The following is an 18108-nucleotide window of genomic DNA, read 5'->3' on the forward strand; positions in this document are numbered from 1 at the left end:
GCAGCAGGGACTTCCCCAGCCTCTAAGTTTCTGTAGGACTGTACGAGCCATTTCATCCAGGTATTTGATTACCTCGTAATGCTGCTGAGCATGCGTGTCTTGCCTCCTAACGAACTTGTTAAGGGCATGTTCAACTGAGGCCGTCCCTGTTACATCTTTTTCGATCTTTTTGACCTAATGTTCTCCCTAAAGCTTTCTATTTAGCTTTCCATTTCCTCTCTCTTCAGCCATATTTCCATTCCATTCATTTATTGAACATTCATAAAGCACCACTGTGTGCCAAGCACTACTTGAGTACTTTGGGGTATAAAGACACATAATTGGGCATGGGGTGGGACAGTAAGTAAGTACATAAATAAATGGGACTTATAAATAACTGTAAATAAGTAAATGAAGGACAATAAGTAAGTAAGTGGGACTCGCAAATAAGCGCAATACCAGGATACAGACATTAGGATATATAAAAGCTTGTGAAGGTGTGGGCCAACACAAAAAGGAGTGATCAGTTTTACTGAGGTCATGGTCAAGAGGCACTTGGTGGTAAAAGAGGCATCAGAGTCTTGGCTGGGGGAAGGAAAGGAATTGCAGGCTGAGGGATCAATGAAACAGGTTCTTGTGTTTAGGGAACTGTGAGAAGTTTGATACAACCAGCTAAGTGAAGGCAAGGGAGGGTGTGATGAGTGATAAGACTGGAAGTTGAAGGGGACAGATATTTGAGTGCCTTGGTTAGTATACCAAGGAGTTTGAACTTACTCTAGCAAACAGTGGTGACCATTGAAGGGTTTCTAAATTAAGAAGGAACATGATCCCATTTGACTGTTAGAGGGCAGGTTCTGGCCCCACTGTGTAGGCTGAGACAAAGATTGGAACCAGAAAGCAGTTACAGTGCCGCAAAGTGAGGGAAAGAAGGCTTTAAACACACACACACAGTTCATGAAGAAAAATCATGCTGCTAACCTGTTCAAATGCATTTGGAGCTTTTTTTTTTTCTTTTTACTATTTCATTTATTTTTTTAAGGGTGAGAGTGCGAGAGAGCACAAGCAGGTGGAGCTGCAGAGGGAGAGGGAGAAGCAGTCTCCGCACTGAGCAGAGATTGATGCCAGACTGGATCCCAGGCCCCTGAGATCATGATCTGAGCGGAAGACAGACACCCAGCTGACTGAGCCACCCAGGTGCCCCGAATTTGGAGCTTTGAAGTGTTTGGCCATGAGAAACAAAGTGGGGATATGCTTTTTAATTTAGCAGTGGTTCTCCATTCAAAATCCCTACACCAAAAACTGGTGGCTCTGTGACCATGGGAAAGTTACTAAATAAATTTAAGCCTCAGTTTTTTCTATAAGGATTACATTTCTTGACTTACCAGACAAAAAAATGAAAACTAGCACGCTATCAAGATGTGTAAGTATAATGAAAACATACACTTATTCATTCAATAAACATTTATTGAACATATTCTACATGCCAGACAAGGGGCTAGAGTGGACTGCCCTCAAAGGGACGACAGGCAAGTAAAATAATGACAATATTAAATTAATCCTTCTACTACACCTTACAATTTTTAGAGAAATAAAGATAAACTTAATGAGGTACAGAGATGGATTGCAAAAGCATTTATAAGACTGGAAAATAGATTTAGAGAGAGAAAAAGAAAGGATATGGTACCAAGAAACTGGAGTAAGAAGTACTCAAATAGGTCAAAGATGTTTAAAGAGATGCCTATCACAATTGTTTTCTATTTCAACAAAGAAACTAAATATAGGAAAAACAATAATTTAATGCCTCACAGGTCATTAAAGTACTGGAATGGCAATTTTCATTCTGCAACAATTTATGGGACAAGCGCATCCAGAAGAATAATCACTCATTACTTGACATCAAGGTTGTGGACCATATCACACCCCTTTAGGTTCCTTTTAATCCTGTAATTAAAAAGAAAATTTTGTTGCAAAGTATATAAGGCATTCCAAAATTAGAAATTACTTTTGTATTACCCACAGTGTTAACTGGTTATCTTGGAGTATAAGGAGCCATTCACATGCCCTAATGATAATTTCCAGGATTCATACATTTTTATATTTTTTATAGTTTTTTTTTAAGTTTTATAAATTTAAATAATCTCTGCACACAGCATGGGGCTCAAACTCATGACTCCAAGATTAAGAGTCAGATGCTTTTCTGACAGAGCCAGTCAGGTGCCCCTAAACATTTTTATATTCGTGAAATTAATTTAAAGTTATTGAAAATGATTTAAATGTTTGACATCATGATAGGTATTTCTTTCATTTACTGTGTGTATGTATATACTCCTAAGTCTACTTTTTCATTTCTAGACCACCCCCCTAATTCTCTAGAAACAGGCTGTCTATATACAAATTTTTAATCTATGTTGATCTTCCCATCATTCTGTCAAAAATGTTAATCTAGGTGGACAAAAAAATTTTTAAGTAGCAATACTTGTTTAAATTATAGAGATAGAGACCTCCTCCACAATCTAGAAAACTCTCAGATTTAGGATAATCCAAATTTCAAGAATCTTATATTCAAAAGATTAATCTTGGTTAGTCCTATAGTTCCTGGTACATTTTGAATATATAAGACATTCCATTAATATTTTTATTTTTTTAATAAATCTCTAATAAATCACTCTATAACAAATTTAGGGTTGTGCTCAGCATTTCCTTCTCCATCTGTTTACCTTTTAGGACTTCTTTCAAAAAAAAAAAAAGAAAAAGAAGAAGAAATCCTCTTCGGGGATCTTTTCAGAGTAAAGTTCAAAACTTTTTAAAAATAACTTCAGTTTATAAAGGTCTATGCATAATCTGATTCAATCCTTGTAACACATATATGAAGATGTTATTTAAAAAACAAGGAACCTGAAACTCAGAAGTTTGTTAACCCCATCACTAATAATGAAGATTCATAATTCGAATGGAAATCTGAGGATGCAACACACATTTTTTCCCCATTACACCATACTATCTCTAAACAAATAAATGCTAAATTGAGTGATGCAAATTCAAGTAAAAGCAAAAAGGAAGAAACCTAGGTTATGTGAAAACCTCTTAGACTGGTTTTGGGATTAAAACAAAATTTACAATCAGAGAAATACAAGTCAGATTAGTCGCAGAACACAAAGGATCAAAAACTCAGACTTATAGTGAAAACCAGTCTCTCTTCCAGTTGGCTTCTAATGAAATCTCTTCATTTCCCATAGTCCATTTCCTAGAAACCTTGTGGGACTGGAGGAAAGAAGCTGAAAAAGACCAACGTCAGTTTGAAAAAAAAAGTATTTCAGTTTAGGTGTTCATTCAGATCAGAAAATGTGGGGGGGGGGAGTAGAGTCAGGGGTAGGATGAAAGAGAAAAGCAATTCTCTTCATTCTCAATTCTCTTCATACTCAGCTGTAGACCACATGATTCGAAAAAAGTGGCAGTGTAAGACCAATGAATGGGGACACCTTAGCTTCTATAGGATCCCTGAATTTAGCCGGAGGGAAGAGTATGGAGAGGGTGGAGTAGGGAGGAGAGTAAGGAATATCCTCTGAACCATCCCTGCACTTATCCCCCATTCAGTCTTCAGGAACACTCCATTTCCATTAATACAATGGATTTTATTTTTTAAAAAAAGATTTTATTTATTTATTTGACATAGAGGTCACAAGAAGGCAGAGAGGCAGGTGGCGGGGGCGGGGGGAGCAGGCTCCCCACTGAATATAGAGCCCGGTGTGAGGCTCAATCCCAGGACCCTGAGATCAGGACCTTAGTCGAAGGCAGAGGCTTACTTAACCCACTGACCCACCCAGGTGCCCCAATACAATGGATTTTAATCTTTTTTATTTTCATTTTTTTTAATTAAATACTCTCAGTAAAAGTAAATGCTAGATTTGTAGGGAAATTTCGTCATGAAGGAAATTAGAATTAAAACATACATGCACAAGTTCTTTAAAACCTGCCATCAGTCGAGGTCATGATTATAACAAGAGTAAGTAACAGACCTTTTTCCTAACCTGGGCCCTTAAAGGCTGAAGACTGAAAATAATTAAGAATTCTGATACTATCACACTTCTTAAGTCCAGGCCTCAGTTCAAAAAATAGAATCAGAATTCTTATTGTTACCCATATTGTTCTTTTCTACAAAGAAATTACATCACTAGACAACCCTATGCTATGTTTGGTTTCTTTTTACTTTTCTATATTTTTAATAAAGTAAAAAAAAAAAAATTCCTTTTTCTTCCGAGTTCAACTGTTCCTTGTTTATCTTATCCTGTACGGGAAACATAGGCTTTTTTATCTTCTTTGATTAAAGAACTATCTCTTGGGCCAAGATCATTTTGCTCTTCTGAGAACTCGGCCTACTTTCTGTTTTTAAAAAATGCTTTCACTACCATTCTGTCCCTTGGGAATCTTCTCCCAAACTGGTTTTACACAGTAACCCAACCTCAATTTTGCTAACTGTAAAAGTAAACACAGGCTCATTTCATTGTTGCTATTATTATAAATTAAGAGGATAGTGAAAATAATATACATGAAAAACTCCAATGAGTCTTGCTACCCAGCTTAGTTCCTGTATTCTCTTGCTAAAAGAGTTAATGGAAATACGAAGGTGAGATGGCAGCTTTCATTCAAACTCCCTACTTCCAGATAGGCCAAAAGATCTAAACCTAGACATGTAAGCTCAAGACTTGCCACTCAGGAATTCCAGTTAGGGAGGCACCCATTTCACCAGAACCAAAAAGTTCTCAGTAGGGCTTAGCCTCACACATTGAAATGAAGAAATTTTCTAACTTTTTTAAAAAGTTAGTATTACAAGGTATTCTAATACTTTACAATACTACAGTACTTTATAATACTAACAGCATTACTAAATAGTATTACTATTTAGCCTTAGGGAAGAGATTTGAGGAACTTTGTAAGAACACAATGAAAAACAATATCAGAATCTACAAAAAAATACAATCAAGAATAAGAATATGGACTTGACAGGAGATTAAGTCCTACATAATTATTAAAAGCCGAATTTTAATCCGAGACCTCTCTCAGAAATGGAGGGCAATCAATGAATTGAATTATTTGCATTATCTGTAAGCAAAAGGCAAATTTTCTCACATGAATTAACACTTTTCCTGAAATAGGTCTGAATAAAATTTCTCATTTGCATGCTGGGTAATGCTTCTTCATTAGCTTCACGGAAAGCAAAAGCAGACCTCACTAGCTGGTTATTGGTTTTTAAAAATTATTACAGGAAAATGATCATCTCACATGGCCTAAAGGGTTAAACTTTGAAAATTCAAGCAGGAGTAATGAAATGAGAGCTAGTAAAACTGACACTGAACATTATTAGCTGCTACTATCAAGATGAGATCCTAACATTTTCAGTGTGGACTTGCAGTGAATACTTAGGCCAAGCTGAGTTTCCTAGAAAAAAATGGGGGGGGGGGGTGGCAAACACTTCCTCTGCTATTTCAGTTATCTTAGACGTTTTTTTACCATTGCAGTGATGGCACTGTACTTACTTACTTACAGTTCTCTCCTCTTAACATGTGAGCTCCAACCCCTAGTTCAATGCCAAGTGCACAAAATATATTCAATAAATGTTCTCTGAATTGAGTATGATATAAAGACAACCTAGATCAGGAAAATAGTGTAACAATAGTAAAATAGCTACTACATTCTATGACTCCTACTGATGAAAACACACAGAAAACAAACACACCCATAAAATGATTTAGAACATGAAACATGTCCCAGAGCACTGAAACTTCTCAGAGCTCTACTTGATCTTTCCATAGAAGTACCTATCTTAGTATGGAATTTCACAAGCTACAGAACTGGCCCATAAAGACAGGAATAGCTACACTGGCTAAATACAAAGGCCACATTAAAAACATTTAAATTATCTGGGAGAGAGGGGATCTGCTTTTAGGAAAGTAGTGTTCATATAATTCAAGGTAAAACTTCTCTAACACAGCTTCTTAAAATGAACTGGTTTTAAAGAAAATTGTTCTGAAGTTATTACACAGATTGCTGCCCTAGTAAACACAGCTAAAATTTTAATGACTGAGTCATTAGGAGGATGTATCACAGTGCAGTTTCTAAACCTTCTCAGAGACATACTACAATTTGTTCTCTGCCTCCCTAGTGATTCTCCTCTATGATCATCCAGATTGTTTCAATACCCCATTTCCTAATTTCTGCTATCTTTGCTTTTTCTCCACCCCCTCCCTCATTTTCCCTCCATTCCTATCCCTCCTTGCCTTTGCTATTAATGGGGCTTATTTTCGATCACCCTCAATAGCCAGTGAGGGCATTCTTTTCCTTCTGCTTTCACAAAATGACCAGTCACATCCTATATTTGGTAAACTTCAGTGTCTCTTGATTCTGATCACTGACTTTTCTGCACTTCAATTTTTCTACATTCATTATTCCAGAAAACTGAAGGTGCCTATGTTTGAAGGGCAGGGGAGGGCAGTGCCGATAAGTCAAAATATTATTTTATGGTTATTGTTTTCCTTATACACCCCCTTTTCTATTTTCACTTAATGTTCAAAGTATAGTACAGAAATTCCTATCAATGGTCCAGTTCCTATATCATGTCTTTAAAACTCCAGAAGAGGTAATGTGCAGATCAAGAAAATAAGTAAAATTAAGGGCCTCACTGGAAACTGAAATTTCTAGACCGTTTAGCATTAATGAATAAACATGCAGAAACTACATTCTTTAGGCAAGGAAAATAAAGGATTTTTGTCTAAAAGAAAGGTAATAAAAATGCTATCAACTTAGAAAAGCTGAGATTCTCTTCCTTTTTTAATGTTTTCACTTTGTCTACTATCACTATAATTTTAGGAAAGCATTTAACAAAAATAAAGCTTTTAAGTCAACTATTTCTACTGTGTAATACAAAAGGTTTTAAGAATACATATTCTGGTATGCCTCAAATTATATCTTTGCTCTTAATTGTATCAAAATAAGTTAATAAACTCTGAAAAACATTCAAATCCTCTTTTTGTATGAAATTTGGTTAAAAGAACCCACTGCTAAAACCACAGTGTAAATTGATGAAACAGAGCTACAAATGTACCCTAAGCCCAGGCTCTGAATCTTTTTGCATATTTTAACATTAGGTATATTTACTCAATTTGGGTCTGTTTCCTGGTTTATAAGTGTATTTGAGGTAGGGTGAAATAAAAGCACGTGAATTGTGATTAATGACAGGAAAACAAAATTTCAAGCCAGCCGACTCAGTTCAGTTGTCCTGCCTCATATAGCATTCCATCAGGTTCTTTAATTACAGAAAGTTGGCTGGTCTGGGATCAGAGCAAACATCAGATGTAGAAAATTCAGTGTAACTTACAGAACACAATTCCTTTTGGTCATCCAAGAGGGTGTAGAAACAATTTGTTTTTGTAATGGGATTTTACCGATAAAGATAGTAAAGGCTCATTTACCGATCAGCCAGTGTGTGCCATATAGTTGTTAAGAATTTTATATGGATTGACATTAAATTCTCCCCACGACTCTATCAGTTAGATTTGACTACCGTTACCCCTATATAATAGATGGGACATGACCTCGAGTAGTTTACTCAAGCTCACTTAGGTTCTACAACCGGGATACAAAGCATCAGAACCAGTTAGCACACTAAATTTCCACACTATACTATCTCTGCCACCCCCACCTTATGAAAAAATGACTACGCTCCATTCAGGTAAAATCCCATCTCTGTCAAAATTCTTTCTCTCCCACAGTCCATTTAAAATACATCCAGAAAGAATTTGATCATCATAAGACCTAGTGCCTCCAAGCACAGTTTTGACTTAAAAATTAGAAGATTTTCCCTATTACAATTATTACTTGTAATTTTTACTATGTCTAAAATTTAAAACATTTGAAAAACATGAAAAGCAATAAAATATGGCAAAAATTTTTCGTGTTTTAAAAGAACATAACCAGTTCACTGGGGTTCCACTGAAAGCATCATATGATAAAAACAAACTTTAATTTTTCATTTAACAACACTAAAGAATGAGGTATATAAATGTTTTAATCACAGACTTTTACTGTATGCAAGTAACTGTATTTCACAACTAGCATCTTACAAAAAAGACAGTCCCATTGTGCCTGGAAAAAGTACTGCAATTAAACAGAAAATTACATTACCACGAGAAACCACCAAATATCACAACTGTCAGGGTCTACAGTTTTGTTTTTTCTGTTCTTCAAATGCAATCATAGTGCTTTTAAGTGATATTTTGTATCTAAGCTATGTTTTAAATTTATATTTCAGAAGTCTCCTAGAGGTGGATATACATTAAACAAATGGCTTAAAAGAAGCAGGAGACCCTAGAAAAATTTAAAAAGTACTGTGTGGTTTCTAGGTTGGATTTTTAAATACAACATGAAACACATTATTAGTTGTGAACAAAACTGCAAAATCTGTAGTCATAAAAATATTTTATTGGTAATTTTACATAATAGTAAGTGAGGCTGTAAATACTTTTATTTCAGGAATATTGATAAATGCATAAACTGGCATTTGTGTCTGAAAATAGGGCACTATGACTTTCATAAGAATCTTATATTTAATAAGAGGCCAATTAAACTGATTTAAAATTAGTTATTTCCCAGTTCTGTGAAACAGTTCCATTTCTATATTAATTAGATTCATACTTCTATGACCCTGCACAAGTTTGGGGCAAGACAACAGTGATAAACTATTATTAAGTTAAAGCTTTTCCAAAATTGCAGCCTTTAAAATGTCAGGTTTCTTTTCTGTTTTTGCCAAATGCTTATAATTATTTGAACTTTAAAGTTTTATATTATACAGAAAATACCAGTGTTCAATGATAAGAGCACTAAACCTGAATTATAAAGCTAAATAATCAATGTTTTATTGTTTACTACTCTGCTAGTAAACATTACAATAATGAATGCTTTAAAGATAAACAAAAAAAAAACAAAGACAAAACCAGAAACATAATTCAGGAACAATAATTTAGTAAAATGTGTCAAAAACATTGGCAACGGTTCATACAAATTCTTTATTTAATAACAATTTTCCTATTTAACCACACCAAGTACCAGCAGGTGTATTTAAGAGGATAACCATTAAGAAAATCCTGTTGCAGCAATAGTTGATTAAGTTGATCTTTGACTTGTATACATATAACTATTCGTTCACAATTCTCAAATAATACATATTTAGGCAGCTTGCACTATGTTATAAAAATTTAAATTCGTTACATGCCAATAGTGGAGAATTCAAGAATTATGTGTTAGAATTCACTAAACTAAAAGTGAAAATAGACTTACCAATAACACTGCATAATGAATAATTCAACCACATTTTCATGGCACCTTGAACTGTGGAGACCAAAATGTCAGGTCTGAAAAGGTCTGTTTGGTAGGCATAGATTGCAATGAAGTCTAACAAATTCTAACAAATTTCTATTTTGTGTAAAACGCAAATTATGGATTGTGCATGAATGTTTGTCATGAAAATGTGGTACTTCTTGGCATAATCTGTGTATTTGCATGTTATGACAGAAGTGACGAAGAAATTGGAGAAAATAACTTTAATGAGATTCTCCATTCAATGATGAGGCTTCTCCTCTGGGTGAAGATGACCTGGACATTCCCCTCTCTGTGTTATCAGAGCTAGAGCCACTCTGACTGTGTTGATCTGCAGAAGCAGCACTAGATGCAGGCGGGGACTTCGTTTTCTCCTTAAAGTCTGTAATAATGACTGTCAGATCTCCAACGGTAACTTCCAAATGCTGAGCACTACTCCGATCCACATTTTTCAATCTTGGCCTAAATACAAAAGATGATAAAATTTTAAACTAGCTTTTCTCTCGACCAACTTTCTGAACATATAATGGATAAATTAGATAAAAATAACAAAATGAATACATCTATATTTAAAGCTCTAGATTCATGTATGAACTAGCCACAAAAATATAATTAAATGTTTCAAATCATTAACATTAATTGAACCAATCATTGATGAATCTTATTCAACATGACAAATGGATACTCTGGAAGCAATGGTCTCTTAATTGTGCTTTTAAAGCTTTATCATAGTTTTGCAAACAGCTTATCAATTTTACTAAATAAATGTTTTAGAAAAGCAATGACATAGTTGGATTGCAGAGTAAGTTAATAACTATTAAGGCAGAGTTATATATGCAAGGCTGTTACTCCAGAGATATGCACTGAGAAGGACATCATGATTATCTGTTCTGCCGATACCCATGAAGATTTTAACCGGTTAAAGCCCAGGCAAATATCTGTTCAGTATTACGAATGTCACTCCTGGCTTTATGACCGAAAAAGTATCAGCTCCAACTCAAATGTCTTTGAGTCTAGTAAGCAAAGAGAGAAGAGGGAAGGAAGAAAGGAAGGAAGGCAGGCAGGCAGGCAAGCGTTTAAGCTTATATTAGTGGCCTCTATGCTTAATTTCTAACAGACCTCTCAAGCTCAGAAAGACACTTTCATATTTTATAATAAAGGAGATGAAATCCTTTATGTCCATGTTACATGTGAATATATCAATGTTAACAGAGAATATTAAATGGTTCATTTATTATTTCACAAATTTACCTGGTTTTCTTATGACTGTTCTTTTTGCTAGTTGTTTCCTTTTCACTTTTTTCTTTTTCTACTTTATCTTTTTTCTCTTTCTTTGACTGTGTAGGGGGCACAAACTGCTGAGTAACCTGCTGGGCAACCAACTGGGAGACAGGTCGAGGTTTCCTGTGTGTATGTTAAAAAGAAAGGTTTTTGTTTATTATAATTTAAGAATATATATTCCTTATGAGAATAGCTCAAATTATAAGAATAGATATATGATATGATTCTCAAGTATAAAAATTCCTCATGTGAGATCATTTAATGTGCAATTTAATAGATTTTACATACACACATGCACACACACACACACAAATTATTGTCTTTCCTATCCAACAAAAACAGAACTATAATAACAGTAAAAAGTTATAGCCTAAAATATATGGTCAACCATTAGAATATAACCAATACATGAATCAATGTGAAAATTATTAAAAAAGTATATCAAACTTAGCGCTCACAGGGAAGCACACATATAAATAAGCATGAGTCCTAAAAATTAAACTTGAAAATTTATACTGAAATAATATTTAAATTTATCCCTTCTCCCTCACAGAAGAAAGAATCTAACCATCTTTGATAATGACGGCTTGTCTTTCCTCTAAAAATCTCTCATTTATTCATTTAATACTTGAGAGTCAAAATTCCTCACTCTTCATTGCTAAAATCCTTGAAGTTTTTTGTATCTCTAGTCACAATCTCATCATGCTTTTTCGACCCTGACAATCTGTCCATTCTTTTGAGACTTGCCTACTTACTCACTTATTCCTTTAAAAAATATTGGGAACCTCCTGCAGAAATTGCACCAAGATATCAGAAATGCTTCTTGGTTTCACGCTTTGGTGCCACAAGTTGTGGCACACAAGTTGTGACTCTACTGACGCAGGGTCAAAGATCCCTCCAGCTTTATGGTAGAATCTGGGCATCTGAGGTCAAGATTCAAAGTAAACAATCTCTAAGTTCTGAAACTGAGAGACAGAAAGAAGACTGAGGAGAAGGGAGTGGAATGAAAGACTAAGGGAGAGTAAGATAAACATACATTTTAACAAATGGTCTACAAAACATAGTAATTCTATTGCGTGGAAAGTCCTGACCCTCTTTTGGTCAGTAGAATTATTAAAGAATCTTTTTGTTGTTTTGTTGTTGTTGTTCCTCTAGAACAAGACAAAATAGAAACCAATGAAAAATGCTGCACTATCACTCAAAGCTATAAGGAGGAATCTTTTGAAGGAGTAAATAGGAAACACAGCATGTAAAACAGGTTTCAGTAGATGAATAATGCATTTCATTTAGAGCCTACAGAGTCTGAAGCACAGACAGATACCCAAGAAAGATGTTCCACAGAATTTAAGAAGTAGGATTGACACAGATATCAGGGTTAATGATATAGATTAAGAGTTACACAAATGAAAGTGATACTGAAAACACAGTAATTAATGGCCGAGCTTGGTAAGGAAATAATTTTTAATGGATGAAAGCAATGGTCCTTAAATTTAAGGTATATCAGGCTCATCTGGAAGGCCTGTTTTTAGCTTGCTTAGCCCTACTCCCAGGGTCTCTAATTCAGAAAGCCCTGAGGTGGAGCCTAAAAATTTGCATTTCTAACTGATTTCTGAGTTAGCTGATGCCTCTGAGCTAGCCCCCACTTCACAAAGAAGCTATAAGTGCAAATATTGGTATTGCTGCCATATAAATTTTGAGATGGAGAGCAGGGAGTGGCAAGTAAATAATTAAAAAAAAAAAAAAGCAAGGCTAACTGGATGGGAAGAAATTCAATAATGAGCTAAGGAATCTGGTTTACCCTTAAAAGAAAAGATAAGAGATCATAGAAGAAATTAAGAATTGAATTTTACAAAGATTACTGGCAGCAACCTGAAGAGGAAAGGTACTACAGTGGCAGAGAAAGTGTTAGGAAAGCTACTTTATTTATTTATTTTTAAAGATTTTATTTGTTTATTTATTTATTTATTTATTTGAGAGACAGAGAGCACAAGTAGGCAGAGAGGCAGGCAGAGAGAGAGAGGAGGAAGCAGGCTCCGTGCTGCACAGAAAGCCCAATGTGGGGCTGGATCCCAGGACCCTGGGATCATGACCTGAGCCGAAGGCAGAGGCTTCAACCCACTGAGCCACCCAGGTGTCCCTTCACTTTTTTTTTTTTAAGATTTTATTTACTTATTTGACAGAGACAGGAGAGGGAACACAAGCTGGGGAGTGGGAGACAGAGAAGGAGGCTTCCTGATGAGCAGGAAGCCCGATGCAGGGCTCGATCCCAGAACTCTGGGATCATGACCTGAGCCGAATTAGATGCTTAAGGACTGAGCCACCCAGGCGTCCCCTCCTTTTTCATTTTTTTTTTAAAGATTTTATTTATTTATTCGATAGAGAGAGATCAGAAGTAGACAGAAAGGCAGGCAGAGAGAGAGGGAGGGAAGAAGACTCCCTGCTGAGTAGAGATCCCAATGTGGGGCTCAATCCCAGGTCCCTGAGATCATGACCTGAGCCGAAGGCAGAGGCTTAACCCACTGAGCCACCCACGCGCACCCCTTTTTCACTTCTTAACCAACAAATATTCCTCTAGGAAAACAGAGCCTTGCCCTCATGGAGCCAACATTATGCGGGTGGAATCAAACAAAAAATGAATACAGAGTCTTAAATGTTGACAAATGCTACAGGGAAAAAAAAAAAGGAACATAGGGAGTAATGGAGATATTGCAATTTTTTTTTTAAATTTTTATTTATTTGACAGACAGAGATCACAAGTAGGCAGAGAGGCAGGCAGGGAGCGGCGGGGCAGTGGGGGGAGGGGAGGCTCCCCGCCAAGGAGAGAGCCCGATGTGGGGCTCGATCCTAGGACCCTGGAATTGTGACCTGAGCTGAAGGCAGAGGCCTAATCCACTGAGCCACTCAAGCACCCTGAGAAATTGCAATTTTAATTTTATTATCTGTTTCCTCTTCGAGGATGTAAAACTCCAGAAGAAAAGAGAAGGTATTAGCTTTATGCTCCACTGTATTAACTAGCACTTAGCATAGTACTAAAAAAATACTTAGTATTTGTTGCTGAATAATAAAATTAGGTTTAACAAGGAAGAAAGGTGTGTTTTAAGGAGCAGTCTCTAAGGTTAGTTATTGGCCAGGATCAACCATTCACTACACAGAAGTAAACAAGTAGTAAAAAGTAAGAGCAACAAGAATTAATAAATCTTTCAATTATGTTGGAAATGGAAAGAGAAAAGAAAGCTCAAAGGTGTGCCAGGGTTGAGAAGAGTTATTTAAACTACTGCCTAATGAACAGTGAGTCACCTAAAATTGAGAGTCACTCCAAGATATAAAATGCAACTGAGGTGTAGTCATCATTTGGTCTCCCAAGGTAATATGGATCTCTGAATGTCTTCCTTCCATAACAAATGAAGGTTTGACAACTTCCTTTATTATGTTTTGTACTGTGTCACTCCCTCCATCCTAAAATTTAATGCAAAATAAATTAACAAAAATGTTATTGATTAAATTGAAAATAAAATTATAAATATCAAAATAAATTCACATGCTTTTGAACCTAGAGTAAAAATCCTGATGTTTCTACAACCAATAAATCGACATTAGTTATTGAGTAGCCATTATTACTACTCAAGACATCATTGATTTAGTGCTGCCTTCAAGTAAAATTGCACATTTTTTCAAGGTTTTTCTGTATTCACCAATGACCTGTGTTCATTAATGACTTAATGCTGTAAGATCAGACTATCTCAATCACGGGTTCTCTGATCAAGATTTTCAGGAATATAACCCTTTGTGCTGTAGTAGGTACAGAATATTTTTTATAACATGATCAATCACTTCCTTACCCCTCAAGGACTTGTCTCCAAGTGGGTACCCATCTATTATGTGACACTGTTCCTCAACTCCCACTTTTATGTGAGAAAGGGACATCCTAATTCCCCAACTTCAGGTCTCTTACAATTGTTATCAAGTCTTATTCATATTTAACAAACTTTATCTCTCCAGAATCTTCCTAGAATCATTTCCCCTTTTAAATGGCCCATCAATATGAAAGTATTAGTAGAGCATGATTTGCTTCATAAAACCACGAGGTTGAGTAAAATATATAATTTATTTTTAATGAGTTATGAATATAAAATTCTTCTAAATGTTATTCTGTCAGTGGTAAGAACAAACTATTCAATAAACGCACACCATCCAAGTCAAAACCAACACAGAACGAACAATTAGTTAAACTGGTCAAGTGAGAGGCTGGTCTCTGAAGACAAGCTAGAAGACTACCAAATCAAACTGGGAATGAAGTAATAGTAATAAGGGTCTATACTCATCAGGAGAATGGCACTGAAGCAGTGAATGTGAGGACATTTCAGAAGGAAAATATGATCAGATGTTTACCTCAATAAGAGGGATAAAGAACTCTCCCCCAAATGGGAATAAAACTGAAAGAAATGGGAAGTTTTAGGACAGTGCTATGAACTGAATGTTTGTGTTCCCTCCAAAATGTATTTGTTGAAATTCTACCCCTCCAAAGTGATAGTTTTAGGAGGTGGGGCCTTTGACAGGTGATTAGTTCATGTGGGTACAGCCCTCATGGATAGTGCTCCAGAGAGATCCCTTGACTCTTCTGCCATCTGAAAAAATAGCTGGCAATGTGGAAGTGGGTCCTTATCAGACAGCTAACCTGATGGTGCCATGATCTCAGACTTGCAGCCTCCAAAACTGTAAGAAATAAATGTTTGCTGTTCATAAGCCATACCATTTATGATATTTTTGTTATAGCAGCTCAAATGGACTAAGGCAGTTACAGGAAAGCCAAGAACAGGTCTACTCTAAATCAGAAGGACTGACAAGCTTGATCTTAATTATGTTGGATTTATAGATTTAATAAAATATAAGCAAAGCTTTCCTATGAGCAAATGTAAATATGAGACAAGTGATCTAATAAGCAACCGTGCGTTATTAATGTACCTAGTGTAGTTATTGATTTTGTTATTTTTCAATCACTTACAAATCTTCTGCAGTGGTTCTCTTTTCCCTTAAAAATATTTACTTCTGTTCTTGAGTAGTGATATCTTTTTATCCTAGACTTTCCTAAATGTCCAATGTTCCATTCCCTTATTCTCTTTTTAATGATGGTTGATTTTCCCTTAAAGATTATGATTGTGGGGTGCCTGGATAGCTCATTCGGTTAAGCGTCTGCCTTCGGCTCAGGTCATGATCCAAGGGTCCTGGGACTGAGTCCCGCATCAGGCTCCCTCCTCGGTGGGAGCCTGCTTCTCCATCTCCCTTTGCCTGCTGCGACCTCTGCTTGTGCATGCTCTCTGTCAGATAAGTAAAATCTTGTGGGGGAAAAAAAAAAAGATTACGAATGTGTTCCATTGCTCTATGATTATTTGATCTAATTCAACTATGGGAAAAAAAGAAGCACAAAATATAAATACACAAGAGTGTGTGTGTGTGTGTGTGTGTGTAGACTAATTACTGAAATGAAGTTCTCTGCTGCTCTCTAGAGGCTGAATGCACTTTAAAGATGCTTCACTGAAAGCAGGCGAACACAGCTTACCTTTTTAACATATCATAAAGTGACTCAGTACCATGCCCTACTGAAAAGAAAGCCTTCATATCTCTAGGGATCTTAAGATTTAAACTATGATCCTTCTTCTCCTTAAAGAGAAAAATCTGGAAAATAGTGGGAAATTTTAGAGGTGGGAGATTGTTAACTCATGAAGGGGCAGGGTGTCATTTTTAAGAAGTGCCTTTTATGTCCAGTGATTTCTCATTCATAGTTTTCACAATACACCTATAATGCCAGAGGTTTTGCAATATGGAGGACGAAAGGGCATCTAGTTAGTTAATTACCATATCCCAACTACATTCTCTTGTCCTCTTCCTATTTACATATATCATGACTAAGCTGTTACTTGTGAAATATGATATTTAGAAATTGAGGGAATCGGGGCGCCTGGGTGGCTCAGTGGGTTAAGCCGCTGCCTTCGGCTCAGGTCCTGGGATCGAGTCCCGCATCGGGCTCTCTGCTCAGCGGGGAGCCTGCTTCCCTCTCTCTCTCTCTCTTTCTGCCAGCCTCTCTGCTTACCTGTGATCTCTCTCTGTCAAATAAATAAATAAAATCTTTAAAAAAAAAAAAAAAGAAATTGAGGGAATCTTCACATGCCTCGGTATATCCTTCATAAACAGCCCAGATAGACTGTGTAAAATTTTGCAGGTCTATTGATTTACTGTAATGTAAGAAAAAAGTGCAAATTTAACAATAATGTAATGGCTATCTACTATTCATCAGACAAAGTATTTTTAGGAGCTGCTTAACTTTCCATGCAGGTAGAAGACTGGTGGTACATGCTGACTTGCTATATGCCATTTCTAACTACCTTTCTGCCTTCTATCCTATCACCCCACATCAAAAATTCTATATGCGGGCGCCTGGGTGGCTCAGTTGGTTGAGCAACTGCCTTCGGCACAGGTCACGGTCCTGGAGTCCCGGGATGGAGTCCCGCATCAGGCTCCCAGCTCCATGGGGAGTCTGCTTCTCCCTCTGACCTTCTCCTCGCTCGTGCTCTCTCTCACTGTCTCTCTCTCAAATAAATAAATAAAATCTTTAAAAAAAAATTCTATATGCTAAACATTTTAAGAAAAATGTCTCAAGCTTGATCAACCTCATCACAATTTAGCTTTGTCGAGTTGGGACAAGCAAAACAAGTGAGGTATAAAGTATTTACTGGTTTCTTTCTATAAGAGGCAGTATCACTCATAGCTCAGAAAGAAATAGTCATTTTCATAACACTAAAATATAAAGTGAAGCAATACAATAAATCTCAGTGAGTAAAAATAACTGAACTAAACCTAAACCCATTATGAGTCTTTTAATACACTGCTAACAAAACCCGAAAAATCTAACCAAGGTAGATTTGTAAGTGGCAACCTTGTTTTGTTTAACAAATTTATTGCATACTTACACAAGTCAGATATAGGTAAGATGCTAAAGATTCACTACGGGTAAAACAAACAATCTGTGCCCTCACAGAATTTACTTAGCAAATGAGATAAAAACCATGCAGAAGTTTAAAAAAAAAAAAAAAAAAGGAAGAAAGAAAGAAAAAGGAAAGTGAGTTTTGTCAAAAGCATTAAGAAGAAAAAAACCAGTATACTGTAATACAGAAAAAAGAATGAGAATTTATTATAGACAATGTGGAAAGAGCTTTTAGTTCATGTTTAAACTGTCAGTATATCAGGAAAAAGAGCCATCACCACAAGCCCTTTTAAAAGTCATTGGGGCACCTGGGTGGCTCAGTGGGTTTAAAGCCTCTGCCTTGGGTTCCAGTCACGGTCTCAGGGCTCTCTGCTCAGCAGGAAGCCTTCTCCCCCCTCCTTCTCCACTTGCCTCTCTGCCTACTTGTGATCTCTGTCTGGTAAATAAATAAAATCTTAAAAAAAATACTTTAAGTCATTTTATGAATAATTTACAGAAAA

The 18108-nt window shown here is 36.2% G+C and overlaps 1 protein-coding gene across 3 annotated transcripts in view; it reads right to left on the reverse strand.

Moving 5' to 3' along the window:
• Window positions 1-8023: 8023 nt before the first annotated feature.
• Window positions 8024-18108, reverse strand: part of YAF2 (YY1 associated factor 2) — a 78395-nt gene continuing 68310 nt past the window's right edge. For 2 of the 3 annotated variants that reach the window (XM_044229235.1, XM_044229237.1), the window contains 2 exons: window positions 10600-10752; window positions 8024-9810 (listed from right to left, as the gene is read on the reverse strand). In XM_044229235.1, the coding sequence (XP_044085170.1) occupies window positions 9573-9810; window positions 10600-10752 (391 nt within the window). In that variant the 3' untranslated portion in view covers window positions 8024-9572. Of the gene's footprint in view, window positions 9811-10599; window positions 10753-18108 lie in introns of those variants that run through there. The other variant, XR_006381422.1, reaches the window with a different exon arrangement.

The sequence above is a fragment of the Neovison vison genome, chromosome 12, assembly GCF_020171115.1.
Source record: "Neovison vison isolate M4711 chromosome 12, ASM_NN_V1, whole genome shotgun sequence".
NCBI lineage: Eukaryota > Metazoa > Chordata > Mammalia > Carnivora > Mustelidae > Neogale > Neogale vison.